The 18,460-nt window shown below is 44.7% G+C and overlaps 1 protein-coding gene across 2 annotated transcripts in view; it reads right to left on the bottom strand.

The window, feature by feature from the left end:
- Positions 1-18,460, bottom strand: part of RAB11FIP4 (RAB11 family interacting protein 4) — a 114,469-nt gene that overhangs the window by 78,073 nt on the left and 17,936 nt on the right. For both annotated transcript variants that reach the window (XM_032706700.1, XM_032706699.1), the window contains exon 2: positions 537-624. In XM_032706700.1, the coding sequence (XP_032562591.1) occupies positions 537-624 (88 nt within the window). The remainder of the gene's footprint in view (positions 1-536; positions 625-18,460) is intronic.

The raw sequence follows: 18,460 nt of genomic DNA, 5'->3' as shown, positions 1-18,460 counted from the left end.
ATCCACCTGGTCTCTATCCTCAGGGCTTGCACAGCCAACCTGTAATTAACCCGTTTCATTCCACAATATATGACCACAAGTACTCTGAAAACATTAATTAACTTAGATCCCTCAAGAAGAGTATAATAGTCTTACATTTCCTGGAAGAGAAACTAAAGCCCGAGGGGTCTCGAACTTCCTGAGGTAAATCAACAGCAGAACCTGGAAGTATCAGACCTGGGCACTGCCTGCTAACCACAAAGCTACTCTTTCTTCTGCTGTATTTGTCTTTAAACCACATCACATGTATTTTGACAAAAATTAACAGTAAACCAATGCACAAGCACCAGTGGATGCAGGAACTCCAGCACTGCTCACCATTAATACATGAGATGCACAAAAAGGAAAAATATCCTGGCTCTGTTCCCAGAGCTGCTCTACTGTCACTACAAATAACCACAGTCAAAAGAGAGGATGTCTTTGATCATTACATTTTCTGCAACCACAGAAACATTAGTGGAACTGAAGGGGATTATTTTTAAGAAATATGCACATACCTTTGATAGCAAAAACTCCGTGACAGAAGTCCTTAAAATTGATTCTTCCCAAATCATTTGGGTCCAAGTACTTTGCCAGTTTTTCCACCTAGAAGAAAAGATCAGAAAATATGTGTTGAGCTTGGTATATCATCTGTTGCTCAGACAGAGTCTGTGTCTTCTACAGAAGACCACAAGTGGAAGTATAGCAGTAGTTTTCACTTGAATAAGCCAATAAATCATTCTGCAGGGAGAAATAATGTCTTTGTTTGGGTAAGGTGTGCTCTGACCAAACCTTCTTCAGCTGGGACTCAATACTCTCCTATGTGGATCTCAAGAGCTTAGTAAGTGGTGGATCTGTGTCCTACCCTCTCATCTCAGAGCAGGGTGCCAACAGAATCTCCTTCCCTGCAAGCTCTTGCTGTGCATGGCGCTCCTAAGAACTTAAAACCTCAGTGACCCCCATCCCTCTTATCAGAAGTTCTTTGGAAAGGAGAAAGGACAGACAAAAACGTGCACAACGCACAGCAGTCTCATTCCCTGAAAAATCCAGATTACAGGAGAGAAAACTCATTGGGCATTTGGGATAAAACAAAACTTCCTTGATGCAGCAGAGAATACGATTTTTGTATAGGAAAATTAGCAGTCCAAAAATATACTCATGTGATGAGACAGAGAAGGGTTGTGTTCAGTACACTATGCAAACAAGCAATGTACTTATTGCTTACAATCTCAGTGTCACAGTTTATCCTTTCTGATCACTACTCACCATAAAATGAGATTATACTGAACTTAAACGCAGCCACAAAAGTGGCATTTGCCCCAGAAAAGGTCTGTCTGGAAGATTTTTCAAGAGGGTTTTGGGATAGAGGGAGAAAAGCAGCCTAGACTGGAGAGGCTGTTGTGTGCTGTGCTGTCTGGAAAAAAAGGAATGGGCAAACAAGTAGCTGAAAAAGAAGAAGTGAGAGGCAAAACAGTCCAGGGAGGTGGGGCAGTGCTGACCCCCCAGCTGGCTTTCTCTGTGATAACCCAGTCCCCTCGTGTGCCTGTGGCTTTGCCTGTAGTACCCAGCAGGGACCCTCTGGCTGCTCTAAGAGCTCACAACCAGCTGCAGCACAACCCTGACCTTGTTCTGGGCCCTGCAGACCCCCAGGAGAAGGAACAGGATGAGTGCAAGGAGAGCAGGCACGCAGGACCCTGTACAATCCTGGTGCAGCACAATCCATGTGAGAGCTCAGACATGTCAGCCTGAGCAGCAACAAAAGCCTAGCTGGAAAGATGCAGCAAATGAATCCAGATGACCCAGTTTCTCAATTTTCTGGTGTGGTGTTTTATTTTTTTTCCCCACATGCTCTAAAACCCAGCAGTTTCTCAAAGCCCTGCAGATAATGCACTAATGTGTGCGCATGACACTTCTTCCCTCAGATTCTCTCAGTGCTTATAAATTCCCTCTGTGCCAGTAAATGCCACAATAAGCCAAAGGGCTCATTTAGAACAAGCAAATCTGGATGAGAAAATGACAAAGTTTTTACTCATATGCAAAATTCTCTGTTGAATGAGAAAGGCACGATCTGATCCTTTACACTGAATCCTTTCCCCTCTCTTTTTCTTAGGGAAAATAAAAAAATCAGCTCATGTAGGCAGGGCAAATAAGGAGATACATGATGAGCTCAGAGCCTAGGACAAGTTATAAATTTTCTTAAAACTTCCATATTGCAGAAGACTTCAAGAACTGCAGCCCTGCCAGCCAGGCAGCAGAGCCCAGATGTTCTCGTGTGACTCACAACCAAATTCCTACCCCTGGTATCACAAGAGATCACTGAAGCCCCATTAATTTATAGCAGGAGAAGACATGTCTCTTTTCCCAAAATACAGCCACTTCACCAGAAACTGCAATGTGTGGTTAATGCACCCCAGACTGGCTGGAAATCCTGACTGAAACCAATGAAGTAGAGACACATTTGACATGGAAAAGCTGGGTCAGTGTTATCCCTGCTCACCTTCACCAGCAGCATCAGTGCTGTAGAAGGATGAAGCAGTGGCAGAAATGTCCTTCTTCAGGCAATTTGGTGGTGCATTCAAAGCAGCAGGATCAAGCAGGCTGCTGAGGATGGGAGCAGCATGATTTTACAGCTGAAAATCTTCCTGATCGCTGTAGCAGCTTAAATACGTGGCAGATGTGTCACCTGGTGTAACTCAGGCTTTGATGAAGACCCTGGTGTGGCCACCAGCTGAACATCTGTCTCCTCATGGATCCAGCAACAGCATCTAATCAGACACCAGCCTTCTGGGTTACAGGGTCAGCCTCTAACTCTCTGACACATGGCAAGCTCCCCTCACTGTTATGTCAATAAATACCATTTCAGATGCTTGCAGGGTTGCTTTAGAGATTTTTATTTCCTGTAGGTCTTTTGCTAAGAGGCAACAAATTGTGTTGTAGGTTTTAAGGTACAGATTCCTGCAGCCAGCTGGGAAGCCTCTACACTATTTCATATTGTGCTATAACACAGTAGTGTCACTGGGTGTTCCCAGTGAATCTGGCACATTAAGTTTAATTCTCAAAGTTGATCCAATGATTTTAGTCTACCTTGTTGCTCAGATATATACAATTACACTTTTAAAATCAAATTAAATAAGATGTTATATGCCTGGGGGTGTGTATTATGGAGGAACAGAGAATACATTCACATTCAGGTCTAAGCAATGTCTTAACAGTAAATGAAATTATCACCTGAGCAAAGTGCTTCAGTCTCCAGTTTCCCTTAAATCTAATTTGCAGGTTTTCAATTAGATTTTACAATGCAAATAACTGACATCAGTGCCAGAGATGACGAAGAATTTACAGAACAGGCTGATGGAATTAGTGCCAGCAGTGCTCAGATCTTCAGCCAGGCCTGATCACCACAACTCCCAGCACAGGTCAGGGGCTATAAGATTTTGATCAACTGGGCCTACATTTGGGTGGATACTTGCAAAGAGTTTGTGCATTAATATACACACATGTATAAATCCCTGCATATTTGAGTTTTGAGCCTGCAGTGCACTTGATCATGCATTTTACCAGCACTTTTCTGGGACAAGGCAAGAAGCTCTTCCTAGTTAATTCCAGACTGAAGGCATTACTTAAAATTAATCTCAAGTTTCAGTCTGTGGCCAAATAAACTGCTAATGTCATTGCAGGGGACACAGGACTGCAAAACCAACTGCTGCCAAAATCCAGAGCTGAAATGACTGTGTGATTCTTGTGATACCTACAGGCAGCACAGGGAACATACCATGTGCCCCAGAGCTTAACATCATAAGCCATCAGGATGAGCTAGAGGTAGTGGTTTAGGCTGGGGACAGACACTGCACAGAGCAGTCCCCCACCATGAGGTTCACATACCACAAACAAGGTCTGGATTGCAAACTAGTTCTGCATTGTAGGAAGCAGACAAGGACAGAAAAAATGAGCTGCAGGCTCAATAATCCAGCTGGTTCTTTTGGCAGCTGCGAAGGTCTCTCTAATGAACCCCTCAGCAGACATCCAATAGTCTCAGAGAGAAGACATAAATCATTTTTGCTTTGGGAAACAATTGGAGAAAACCAAACCTCTGTCTGTATTGTTTAACTTGCCTGGATGAATGGTGATTATCCTTTCAATGCAAACATGTTTCTCCATTGTAATAACAGCTCACTTCAGCCAAAGCATTTTCCTCATCTCTGCTGGGTTTCCCAGCTATCCTGACAGCCCTGGGAAGGGGTGTTTGCCCTGTGCTGCCTTCTGACACATCAAAGGAAGCTGGGAACACTTTAAAGAGAAGAACAGAAGGGATGTTCATAGCAGAGGGAGTGGAGGAAGGGGAGAGAGGAGGAGAAGTCAGTGACAGACCTCAGAAGAGATTTACTGGAACTGATCTTTTCCTGCAAGGGAGTTCAATACAGGTATTGAATAGCCAAGGAACCCTCTCAGGACTCCTGGCCAGCTCTTGTACTGATGCTGCCAAAGCAGCCAGGCACTTCTTCCAGCAAAGATTTTCTGACTGGAACTAAATCCTGCTTCCATTTCCAGGCAAGAAGAAACTCAGACCTCTACTGACCTCACTTAATTTGCTTCCAAAACTGACCAGCACAGAAGAGATTTTGTTAACACACAGAAATCTGTAAGATGTAGATGTAACTGAGTTCAGAGGGACCCCACGCTGACTCTGTCCACTGAAATCCTGCAGCAGGATCCAAGTCACAGCCAGAAGATGCCATTTGAAATAAACACCTCGTCTCAGCAGTCTGCCTTCATGCTGCAGGAGCCTGTGAGCACGTCTCATCCTGAAGTGCAAGCAGGGAGCACCTGGGAGCTGTGACAATGGCAAGACAAGCACTCGCAGGAAAGGTCAGGCTGTGCTGCAGCAGCGACATTTGGGCAGGATCTCCTGAGGCAGGAGCATTGGTGAGAAACCTCAAAAAACAGCAAAAGGAGATTAAACATGTAAATGCTGCAGGGTGGAATTAAGAGAGCTTCCCACATGATTTATACAGGGAGCAGCAGAATTGCACTTGCTCTGATTTTAACAGAAATCTTCTGGGGAAGGGGTGTCATTTTACACCTTCACGGAACAAAAGTGCAGAGGCAGGACCTGTTCCAGCTGAGCAGGGCCAGGCAGTGCTGAGCAGGGCCAGGCAGTGCTGAGCAGGGCCAGGCAGTGCTGAGCAGGGCCAGGCAGTGCAGCAGCCACGTGTGCCAAGAGCCACCCCTGGTTCTTTAAACACCCCTGGGTGTCCTAAGCATCAATGTGGTCCTGGATGCTGGAGCTCTTCAGACACAAGAGCTGTCTTTTGATGAGCTGGGATTTACAGAGAGAGGGGAAAAGAACAAGACTTCTTTGTGATATTCTGGCATTTCAGGGAAGCAGTGCAAGATGAGGGAAATTATTTTACGTTGCAGTGGAGAAACTAACACTCCCACAGTTGTGGTACCCACTGTCATAAGAGATGCTGAAAACCCAGACAGGTCGCAGAGAACTGACATACAATTCACATGCTGTGGAAACACCTTAAGCAACCAAAGAGAGTTTTTTCTGTTTAATTTGGCAAAAGGGAAACCAAGTGGTGATTTGTTCTGAAAGACTCTCTAGTCTAGCAGAGGAAAGCCATAAAGAACCATTATCTGCAAAATGAAACTGAACAAATTACAATTAAAAGCAAAGCACAATTTTTATATCACCATGATTGTTTACCCATCAGAACTATAAAACAGGAGGGGTCTGGGACTATAAAAAGGAAATGGAGTTCCTCATCTGAGGCTTTTTGAGAAGACAGTAAGATACACCTGGAAGACTTACCCAGCCCAGAGTAAGTGGGTTAAAAGCTGTGCTGTCACCATTTCAGGACATCACACTAAATAACCTGATGTTCTCCCTGAACCTGACCCTCAAGTACACAAAGGACCATGTTCCCAGTTACATGTGTAAGGAGTGGAAGAGCAGCATTTAGGGATCAGGAGTCCAACAAACTGCCTGCCCTTGCCACTGGGATCTGGCAGACTGTGTGAATAATTCACACCCCGGCAAACAGCGTCATGAATTTCCATCAGCCTCTGTCTGATCTCAAAGCATGCAGGGACATACATCATTGCTGGAAACAATGGCTTTGAATTTTGATTTGAAGAATCAGTCATTGCCCCTTTATCTGCACCCTTCAAGCCTGAAAGTTGGCTTCTCTGTAAGCTTTCCATAAACAGAAATGACTGCTTTGCTTTCTGCTTTAACTGTGCACACCCAATTCACCAGCCAGAGGGCAGATTTTGGGGCTGTATCCTAAATGACATCAGCAAATTTGTTGAATAATCTTGGCCTTGACTTTGAGCAAATTCCCAAATCTGTCAAATCCATCACCTACTAATGGCTGCAATACCAAAAACCTCATCAAATTCAAGGGAGCCCATTCACTGTCTCTCCTGGGTTTAGCATCAACACATGGAATTGCATCATCTTCCAAATATGAACTGTGTCCTTGGGGCCTTGATCCAGCAGGAGAAAAATATCCACTAGTTACCCAGATGGAGAAAACATCCACAGTGTGGCATTTTGAGGAGTGTGTGAAGTGTATCAGTGAATTACAAAGGCACAGAAGGAAAGAGGTGGTTCCAGAGGCTTTGCAGGTGGCTGAGGGCATTCAGAGGAAAAAGGAAAGCTTCTGCTGTTCATGTGTTATTAATGCTCTGTGTAAGCATCACCTGGGCTCAGGTGGGCAACAGATGGTGAGTGCAGCTGAACTGCTGGATCAGGAATGGTGTATTAGTAACCTGTGCTGTGCTGCAGTGAAACTTGCCCCACTGGGCAGACCCTTTTCATCATCATTTTATTATCTTCTGGAAAAAGAGTGAGCCTCATGGTACTGCACAGAGAGAACACATGAGGGATGAATTTGTTTAAAACATTCTAATATGCTTAATGAGCTATTAGGAGAACATAATACTCCATGAACTTCAATGAATGTTTGTGCAAAACAGAAATCCAGGCATTGCTAGGAAAATTGATGCTATGATTTCTGTTCCCTGTTGAGAAATCACTTGCAGTGTTTAATAGACACGATGACATAAACCTAATTTGGGATAACAACAAATACAATTCTTGCCACATTTCATACCTTACAGTTAGAATTTCTAACCACAGCTGAGATCCAAAAGTCATCATACCTGAGGAACCCCTTCTCTCACGCCATATACCTCACTGGTTATACCCCTCTGCTTACAGAACAAAATGGTTTATGACCACAGAGAATCACCGATAAACTTATACAGAGTGCCTGTGAACAGCTCTGAATCTGACCTCACTCGAGAAAGGATCATTGCCTGGAATTATGTATTCAGAACTTCCTCAGAGTACACAGTTCACAGCCTCAGAAACTACTTTTCCCCATCCTATCTGCAAGCCAGAGACCACCAAAATCCTGGTGAGTTTTTCCTCTACCATCTAAACCTTTGGATGCATCAACTGTTTATACAGGCAATACCATTAGAACAGCATTTCACATTTATTTTGTCCCTCCTGACTTAATATAGCAGCTGACAATGAGCAAGCAACAATCACAAGACCAGGATCTCTCTACAGTCTCCCCCATCATCTATGATTATGTGAGAGCCTTTCATTTAGCTACTTGAACAGAGCTGATTTGAACAGGATTCCGTTTCCCTCCTTCCCTCTGATGCTGTGTTGCAAAACAAGACATTTGGCTGGGCCCACCAATCTTACAACAGTCTATGGGGAATCCCACACAGTCTGGAATACCATGGGAACAGAGAGCAAGGCTAAAAATATGCCAGGCCATCTGTTCACTCTACAGTGATTTTTTTTTTTGCATCGCTCTGGAAACAAAGGGTTAACACGTTGAACTGTTTTCCTAAAACCACTGATTTACCCACTTGCTAAAATAAGCAGGGCTGCATTAACACCTTCTCCTCCACAGCTCCCAGAACTGCAACCAAGGCTTCCTGGAAAACAAGGCTGTTAGGAAAAACTGTGACAAGCAAAATGAGGCACAGCCCATCATCGTCGCCATTAGCATAAGTCAAATGTAACACAAAATAGCCAGGTCTCAAGAGGCACATGAGGTAAGTGGTCATGTGGGTGCAGCCCATTTGCCTTTAAACAAGGAGGAAAATGTTTGGATAACATCAGGCTTATCTACAAGTGCTGCAGCAAGGATTCCTTTCCAGTGAAAATATTCTTCCTCTCTGCAGTTTGTGGTGTGTGTGATCATTCTCATCAAAGCATAAAGGGACACAGAATGATGTTTTTCATGGCTTTCAGTTGTGAGACATCAGCCAGATGGGATCTACTCTTGGAATAATTATCATTTTTTGAAGTAAAACTGGGGAGAGAGGTGGGGCACACGGTGCCAGAAAACACTTTCTTGTCACCTTCCCTGCTGACACATCTGCAGTCACATTTTAATTGAGGTGTTATCATATGCAAAGAACAAGCAAAATTCCAAAGACCAGCAGGAAGGAGATGAAGAGGGTGGGGAGAACAGAGTAACTGTGAACCATGAGTGGTAGGCAGGTCACAGCGTGCAGCTCAGACATCAGGAGATGTCCAGGGATATACCAGGGAAAACACAGTGCCCAGAGCCAAATGGAACCTGCAGAAAATTCACCAAACCAGAGCCTAAAGCCAGTGCCACTGCTACAAGCGTGGTCCAGGCTTGTGCTGAAATCCAGGCAGTGCCTGCAGACTGCAGGGCTGACACAAAACCACAACAAGGCATTTTCTGCCAGCACTTCACTTGTTCATTTCTGATTCACGGGTCAAAACCACCTCTAAGTGCAGCAGCAGACTCATGAGATACCGTATCACCCAACTTTGCCAGCAAATCCAAACAGGTCGGATTTCCAGCCTCAAAGATACAAGGCAAGTGTTACACTTCAGACAGTCACTTCTCCTGACTATGTGCTTTATTGTTACATTCTCTCCTTAATGCATAAAACCAATCCAACAATATGCAACCAGCACACAGCGCTGTGTCTCGCACACAACATCTACATCCAAAAACAATTTAGTGGCCTGAGAGCCAGCCAGAGACCTGCCCAGGGCAGCATGATTTGGGCATCCTCAGCTCTCTCAGCCTGGTCTCCTGAAAGCAGTTTTGAACCCAGCTGTTAAAAGGGAATGTGGCTTTTGGCATTCTCACAGCGTTAAATGTAGGTCTTGAGATCTGATCTCAAATGAAAAAGCCTGAGCAGCAGTCCTGAAATTAAACTGAATGAAAGAAATTTCACGGCAAATTAATGCCTTGACACAAATCCTGGGAGGAATGAGTATGGGATGAATCCAGCTCAGGGAGACACACATTAGTTAAGATGACAAACATCAGGCAGAAAGGTATGATTAAAAGAACAATCTTGCTTTTAGCTCAAGAGAAAGATCTTAACCTTTAGAAAAGCGTGGCTGGGAGATAACGTCCTTCCCCAAAGAACAGAGGAGGAAATGAGCAGTAAGTACCACTCACTGTGGTGGGATAATTACCAAGTCTGGAATGAGGCTGACAGGTTTGAACAGCAGCTGACTCCTCTGACGTCAAGCCAAGGGAAGCTCAGATAAGAAGGATGTGACAGCAGTGGATGAGTTGGGACTGCTAATGCTGAGAGGGGGCAGCAAGGAAGCCCCGACCAAGAGCTACCAGGGGCTGAGGGAAGGAGGGAGTCCTTGCTGTTCCTGACCAGAGCACGAACACAGTGTTCATCTTTTGTAATTCCCCTGTGCCTTGCTTCAGCTGGCAGCTCCAGGCAATGCAGCAGCCCAGAAGCCCCCTCACACCTCCCGTTCCCTGTGTCGTGAGCGATTCCCCCCCTGGAGAAATGTGTCATTCAAAAACCGCAGCGGAGATTTTCACTGTATAAAACCACACGTAGAAATCCACATTGCTCTTTGATCTCCACTGGGAAAGACTTTAGAGGGAATGATAATTAGCTGGCATTTTTGTGTAGGAAGGGACAGATGAAATACAAAGCCTGTGTGCACAGAGAATGAATGCTCTTCACAGCCTCAGAAGCTGTACAAGGGTGCTCCATGTTATGGGGCTGCCTACACTGTGCCTGCATCCTTATTAGCCTGGTCAACATTAGTACTTCTTAATGGTTACAAGGCTGAATGGAAGACAGATCCAAAGCCCAGTACAAAAAGAAACAAAATAAAGGTGCACAGCTACAATGGGATTGTACTTCTGTGTTTAAAAAGTGTGCCCAATTCATCTGTTATCAATTAGTGTTGGTGTTGTAAGAATCTCAGTGAGGGACTGGAGCCAGTATTCTCAGCTCACTGTACACACTATTGCACAGATAACATCTGCCATAAAGGTAATTTTCTCTACTGACATGTGATTTTACCTTCTCTTTTTATCCAGAAACAGATGGACTGCAAGGTGTGCTGGGCCCAGGGACTAAGTAGGAAAGGCAGATTTTGGAAAAGAGATTTGAGTAATGATGTGATGACTTCCATCAGCTGAAAAATCACATCTCACAGGCTCAGGTAAGCAGGTCACTGTTCCCAGTCCAGCTGTTAATCAAGATAATAGTCACCAGAGAGGCATTTCTGTCCAGCTGTATGTGGGAGTGTGACTGTTCATGCCTGTATGTGTGGCACAGAAGTCCACAAGGCTGCTCTTGTTGTGTGAAATTGTTTCCTCCTAAAGCTTTTTTAAGAAGTTACTGTTTTGATCTAGCTCATTTCTACTGCTGCCTTTTTCAGTGCCTTTTAGTAGGAATGTAGCTCGCCTTTTCTGTCAACTTGTATATATTTATCATCTCTCTGTGGTATATGCTGATTTATTTTTGATATCTGTTGATGCTTTGTGTATCACTATGTGAATTCACTTTTCCCCACATTAAAATCAAACCAAACAGCCTGACCAAAAACGTAGTCATTTTGATTTTTCCAGCTAATAGAAGTCCCCTGTAGTTATTATGACAACATGTCACCACAGGGCCACAGACAGTGAAAATGAATTGCCTGGAAAGCAAAACCAACCAACCCTTTCACTGTCAAAACAGAACAGGTCCTGTTCAAGGGAATCAGGAGAGGTTCTCCTAAAAGAAACCCCAGAAATAAGGTAAGAATTGGTCACTGGATCTCAAAATATCATCTCTGGTGTAGAACATCCCCTACCTACTGCCAGTCAGTCTATGTGCAGTTCTGCTTTGGAGCTTCTATACAAGAGGTGAGTGGACTAGTTTATCCTTTTCCCTGTACCTCACCCCAATTCCAGGCATAACACATACAGTGAAACATTATTTCTAAAGTAGCTGAGCCCCTTTAAAAATTAGAGAAGGAACTCACACCCCCATCTTGGCCTTTCAATTCACAGGCTCTTCTTTGCTTCACAGTTACCACTTTAAACACTCTTGACAAATTTATTGATCCCCTGTGAAATCCTTAATGGCTAAAACCCGATTATTGTGTATTTGCCAGACCTTCCACAGTGCAGTTTCTCTCAAATACTCAGAGCTTCTGCTGCTGCTGCCTTCTCTCAACCTGCCAAAACCGTGCTTGCATCTATTTTCCTCCAACATAAAGATGCCTTGTAGGAGTTACAACCAAGAGGTGAGAGAATGCAGAAATCACAATAGATTTATACTGCAAGGCCCTCACCCAGCTGCATTTCACTGCAGTGCTGGGTGTGAGAAGCCAATTCACTAATTCCTGGACGTGTACCAGGGCCAGGAAAGCACAGGTTGTGCACTGCCAGTCTCTGATGTGCTTTATCTGCGGGTGCTCAGGAGATACCTGGTGCAGCAACAAGGCTGCAATTCACCCTTCAGTGATAAGGCTCAGCAAAGCAAAGACTATGTATGAAACATGAGGTGGGGTGCTGAGAGCCTGAAAGAACCAAAGGAACCTTCTGGAACACCTTTCACTGGACCAGTTCAAATCTGCATTGGGCATGGGGAGGTTTCCTCACCATGGAGTGAAGCAGTTTTGTGGTTTGTAACCAACCTAAGTTAAACGCAGACATTTTCACAATGCACTGTGTGAGCATGGAGGGCTCCCCACAGAGAGGGCTGATGGGCTAAGACTAGATGCCTTTTTGTACATATTTTCTTAAAATCCCTCTCTGAAGAGTCTGACTGCAGGAGGTGATCAACCTCAGGGCTGCAGCTTGGTCAGTGTATGAGGGGAAATGCTGAAGGAAGAATGAGCTGGTGCCAAAACACAGTGTTGGTGCCTCAGTAAGAGCAGGGAGGCACTTCTACCCCACCACAAACTTCACCCTGAAGAGCCAGGAGCTCCCATATCTCTTAATGGTGCTGGTTTGGATGGGATCCATGCGCTTCCCGTAAGATTAGGAATAACAACCTCTTGTACAGCTCTCACAGAGATGGGCACCCTGTCAGTGCTGGCTCTTGGAGGCACCAGAGACAAACACAACGTGCTGGACAGATTGCACTGTGTCTCCCCTCAGCTGGACAGCTCTCTGCAGGTCTGTGGTGGGCTGGAGCTGCATGGCCTGCCAAACGTGGGAAAGGTGGAAGTGGTCCTGGAGATAGTTTGTGGTGCTCTGGGAGCAGTCTGGATGAAGGTGATCTAGAGCAAAGCAACTGCCACTCAAGTACAAACATCTAAACTGAGTCACAGAGAACCACTGCACCTGACAACAGCTCAGCCTTGCAGCTTTTTCTAGGTGTGAGCTCACGTTTCTCATAAATAAAGATGGATGCATTTATATTAAATGACCAAGTGCTGCCCAGGCAGGGAAACAGCAAGGAGGACACAGAGGTGGTGAGGCAGTCATAGAACCATCACATCACTAAATGCTCACAGGACAGGGTTAACAAGGGGAGGGAAGTAGACAGGAGGGGGAAACAACTCCCTGAGCATCATCCTGAACCTGACCTTGAACAAAGCCAGAAGCAAGAATGTGATGCAGGAACCACTTGTACTGTATTACACAATGAAAGTCATGCTAGGAGAACTTAATGGCCATAAAATCTATAAATCACCAAAACCACAGGGAGCTTTTTGACTGTAAAAAGTGCTTTTGCAATAAATTTCTAAACCCTGGCAAACACTTGTCCCCTTATTTGAGAGATGCTGGAAGGCATCATTAAGATGTGGGACTTAAATCAGACTTGTCTCATACCAGGACTTTGACCTTTTCCAGATGGATGCCACTTTCCAGTGGCCCACCATCCTCCAGGTATGATCCAGCAGTCAGGACTCCCTACACCACAGGACATATCACACCTTCACTGGTCCAGAACAAACCTCTTTATAGCCAGGTCTGTCAAAGCCTCATTAGGCAGGGCGAGTACAGACATGAAGTGTTGAGAATTACAAATAGGAACCTGATTTGAACCTGCTGGTCTCAGCAGCTGTGTGTTTCTGCCCAGGGCACTCTTGGGTTTGGACTGTCTGTCATCCCAGAGTTCAGAAATGCTGGTCCAGACTGTTGTTCCAAACCTGCATGTGAAGGGTATCTTTCCACACATCTCAGGAAACAGGAATTCATCACCTCCACTGCTTTGCAGACTTAGATGGGATGAGAAGCCACAGAACAGGACACACTACTTCTTTCCCAGAGTTTACAAATGTTTTTTCTCTTCACTATAATAGGAATTATCTCTGGAAAGGGACCACAGGAAAGCCTTGAAAATGACTCTCAAAACAGAGCAACCAAACCAGAGCCTGTCCAATACAACTCTGCAGATATCCCTGGTCTCCTGCTGAACCCTCCTTGCATACAGGGAGGCTCCACATCTCTTTGAACAGCATCAGCACAGCTCTTTCATGTAGTTTGCAGCCAGCAATGAGGTCAGGGGAAGCACCAAGGCTCGACAAAAAGGAATATTTTCTCAGTTTAAAAAAAGGGCACCATCTATCTGGCCAACAGTCAGAGCCATGAGCTGGCAAAGGAGGCAATTTCCCTGCTCCAGGGTGCTTTGGATCTTGATGATAAACTCTTGTGGCTAAATTGCTTCTGGCTCCCATCATGTGTCTCACTGCTCCCTGTTTATTTACACTGCTGCACTGGTGAGAATTAGGGAAAGCTGCAATAACTGAATTACTGCTGCACTTGCAGATAATGATGGCAAGGCCTTATAAAGGCTGCTGCCCTGGCACAGGCTTTGTCTGGGATAAAAATAAAGAAATAATAATAATAATTAAACAAAAGAAGAATCGAAGAGCATAGTGCCCACTGAATGGTGCACCTTGGAATGGCAGCACCAACACCAGCCAGAGCTCAGTCTCTGTGCCAAAGAAACAGCAGGCAACATTCATAAAAAGGGAAGAAATATTAGGAGGTAATGTTTGTGTCCTTGTTACTGTCAATCTTATGGAATGTAGGTGAACAAAGGACTGGGGAAGATGAATGGCAAGTGCTGAGCTCAGGGAAACTGCAGAGTTTTACTCTGACAGGCTTCCACCAACAACCTCAGTCTGAAGCTGCACAAACCCCAAAGCTCATTGGGGAGGTCAACATGGGTTGGGAACAAAGCAAGTGCTGCCCAGGTCACCAGTGCCTTCACTGTCAGCACCAGGAGAAGGTGGGCAAAACTCCTTTGGGTCAAGAGATCCCCACCAAGCCTTGAGTGCCCTGCTGAGGGAATCACAGACAGGGCACACTGCAGGGACAGCCTGGGAGGAAACAGCCAGGACAGCTGCACAGTGACACAGGTGCCACCCTGCACAGAGAAGTGAACAGGATCCTTCCCATGGACACAAACACCTCCTGCTCAGGGTGAAGAACTGGGAATCAGGATAAGTCAATTAACAGCAGGTCCTTTCCACCCTTGGTCAAACTCCTCTCAAGCAGCAGCATTCAGCAGAAGTGAGACTTACCAAGGGGTCTGACAGAGATCAGCAGCTCTATGGAGCTCTGCCTGAAGTGTATCAGGAAGAAGCTGCAAACTGCAAGTGTCAGACTCCTGAAAAATTGCTTCTCTGTTCATTATTTTCTGTTGCTTCTCTTGGCACTTTCCCTATCACAAGGGATACTCTGTTTCTTGGACATTTCCTTCCTGCACTAGATCTCTTAGTAAATTTTGCATTCTTGTATACTTGACCTTTCAGATTAAACTCTAGCCTTTCTCATCTGGTTTCCAAGCATTTTCCTGTGCCCATATTCCAGGATCAATTACTTGGCCAATTCCAACAGGAAAGGCTACACTTGCTCCAAAAGACACTTGCTTTGTGAGCTACTAATATCTTACTGGACATACAATCTAGACATAAATTCAGTGCTAATACAGAGTGCTGAATTAAAGCCTTGCAGACCAAAGCCTTAAGAGCACCTGTGAATCAGGTGCAGGCAACAGCTTTTCAAAGTTTCTCATCCTGGCCATTCAAACCTAAGACAGCACCTCTGAGATGTGGTCTGATGGTTCATTTTATGCTTGGATACCCTACATATTGACAGCAAAGGGAATCTGTGGCAACCACAGCTAAATCCAAGTTGCAGGGTAGTGCCTCAGACAGACAAGACAATCTGTCACTCCTTGAATAAATTATCTGCTCAGAGAAGAATATAATACAATTCTATTCTCAAAAAATCACTCTCCCTCCCTGTTGTCCTTTCAGGGTAGTTTAAGCTGCATCCACTGACTGCTCATCTGTGGAAGTTTGCAAACACAGTTGAGGCATTTACTGCCCCAGGGTCTGCCTTTATCATTCAAAACCACTCTGACACCAACAACTTCTTACAGAAGAGACAAGAAACATCACTCAAGTCCATAATGCCACGAAGCTGCCCCTGGAGGGAGGGTGAGACTCTGAAGGAATGGGAAATAAAAGTGGGAAGAGGAGAGGGACTTCTCTTTCTAAAAGACACAGTGACATAAAATGCAGTCAGATCTCATCTGTGCTCACTCTGCACCCATTCAGCAGGGTGCTCCAAGCACCCTGTGACACTAGAAAAATACCTGCAGAGAATAAGAGTTTTTCTACACAACTCCTTATGTGTTTTTCTCTAGTCCTTGCTGAACTTAAAACAAACCTCTGCCTTTAACAGAAACAGATTTTTTTTCTTTTTTTCCAGGATGCTGCTGTTGTCCTCACCGAGGCAAAACTCTCCAAGTGCTTATAAAACCTCTAATGGCAAGGATGGAAAAAGTCTGTGCCTTGCCTGAAAGGCCATGGTTTAGCCTGGGCAGGAGCTGCTGGCCCTGCTCCAGAGGGAGCATAACTGGTATAAAGGGAATTCTGTCTGAATAAAGAGCTGAAGATTGAACTCCTCAGGAAAGCCAACTCAGACTGTTTGAATATATTCAAGGAGGTCAAATGTTAAGTAAATACTCAATTAAGGAAGGAGGGCAAGTAATTAGTAAGGCTAATTCTGTGCTGAAATGGTCTGGATGACACACACACAAACACACTCACCCCAGCATCTCCTTCCATACAAAATGTGTCTCAGTTCTTGAAAGAGCAGCTCAGCTTTAAGCAGACCAGTGTTAAATGACGACTTTGCCACAGACTTGGTGTTCTCATCATGGACAGGTCATTAGTTTCATTGCATGTCCACTCCCCAAACCCCCAGAACAGCGATAATAAGCACACACCAACTGAGACACTCAGACACCACAGCAGTGAACCCAAATCTGTGAGCATACATAACTGTGTATATATTACAGTAAGTACTTGGGGCAATTACAGCACTCCAAGAACTCTCAGAGGTCAAGCAAATGCTTCTCTATCCCTAGATCTATTCTTAAAATAAGTCCTGTGTGAAGGAATCTCATTACTGAAAAATAAAATGTTATTCCACTTCAGGCACTGCAACAATACCACAGTGGGTAGCTGACATATACCACGGGCATGTGAAAAGGAACAAATGCTTCATGAAGGGTTATATAAAAACCATTAGAAACACTGAGTTTGGCTGGTTTGAACCTATTTGGCCTTTACTCTCATCTTCTGCAACACAGCTGACATGCAGAGGTGGAGAGATTCTAAAAATAACCACTGCAGGGAAAGGGAGAGAAGCATGAGGAAGAAAATGGTTCTCTGGTCTGGCCGTGGATCAGGCAGCAGCTCACAGCACCCAAGGAACACTTGGTTCCAGTCCTGCTCTGTTAGAAACCCTGCACTCCCTAATGTCTTGGTGGCAGACCATTTATGGAAACTTAACATGGCCTAAATACATATATAAGACATGCAAGAAGGGATTTTTTCAGTCTGAGGACAGGCCAGAAACTGTCACAAAAGAGAGCTCTGACACAAGACAAAATCAAGCTGTCAGAGAACTATGTAGGACATCACCCTGATGCTAAGTCAAATATACATAGCTGCTAATTCAGTCACAGCAATCTAGTCCCCAGCCTGTTTAGCTAGAGGTCTCTTACATGAGCTGTAAAACTGGATTTAAAAAAACCCAACCAAATATGTTGTTGTGTGCAAGCTTTACTCTCCTCCTGGACTGCTATTCCAGGGCTCCAACTTGAGTCTGGGTCACAAGTTTCATGGCATGCTGGGAAAAATACTGCTCTTTCCCACTTCCCAATCCCATTCTCACTTTGACTACAGCATATTCCAATTCTTGCACAACCGGTGCTGCACAAGCAAAAAAGGCTTCCTGTAAAGTCCTAGGGACAATGATGAAAGCAATGTAATTGGTCTGTGGAGATTAATGTTCCCACCACACACAGCACAGTCCATATGGCATCACAGAGCTAAATCACAACACCTGCAAGCAGACACAGCACCCAGATTTCATCTGACACTTTCCAGTGCCTTGTGTTCTACCATTAACATTGACTTCAAGTCACTGCTGAGAGATGGGCAGATACAGAGAGAGCAGGAGATCAGGCACAAGATACCTCCAAAGCTGGCACAAGATGTGCTGCATCCCAAATTCTGCCCTTGCAAACTGAGTGAGTCCTGATGGAGCTAAAACCACAGAGAGAAGTCTGGCTTGATGTGCAGATCTTCTCCAGCCACCCTGAAACACAACAGCAACACTCCCAACACCGTGCAATTATACCAGATGTAAGACTTAACATTGACCAGACAGGATGACAGCAAGCAACAAGAAGAACAACAAATTTTACTTCCTTCCCTGTAATTAAAGATTTTCTCATACTCCTTGTGTTGTTTTTCCCCTAGTGAAAGCATTCAGAGCTATGCTGGAGTAATAGAGGACAGCCAGCCTGTAGCTCTCATCTAATTATCAGTTGTCAACTCATCTGAAAGACATCCAGAAAGGCTCCTGCTGTGTCAGATGTACAATTAACTTGTTCTTCTCTAGCAAGGGCACTGAATGAGTGAGAGGGTTTGGAGGCTTTTCTTTCTCCCAACAAACACATGACAAAACTGTGCTCTCAGTTCAAACCTGGGAACAGCTCCAACTGTTTTTACCTAATCTCAGTCCTTCAGTGTTACTGTCACTGATTTGGAAGGAAAATCAGTTGTTATCCTACAGCCTTAGGCTCTGGTTAGTGCTGCAGCTCTGTGTCCTGCTCTGTGGATGGTATTTACACA

Source organism: Chiroxiphia lanceolata, chromosome 19 (assembly GCF_009829145.1).
Source record: "Chiroxiphia lanceolata isolate bChiLan1 chromosome 19, bChiLan1.pri, whole genome shotgun sequence".
Lineage (NCBI taxonomy): Eukaryota > Metazoa > Chordata > Aves > Passeriformes > Pipridae > Chiroxiphia > Chiroxiphia lanceolata.
Note: the sequence above shows the minus strand (reverse complement) of the source record. Positions and strands in the feature narration are given on the sequence as shown.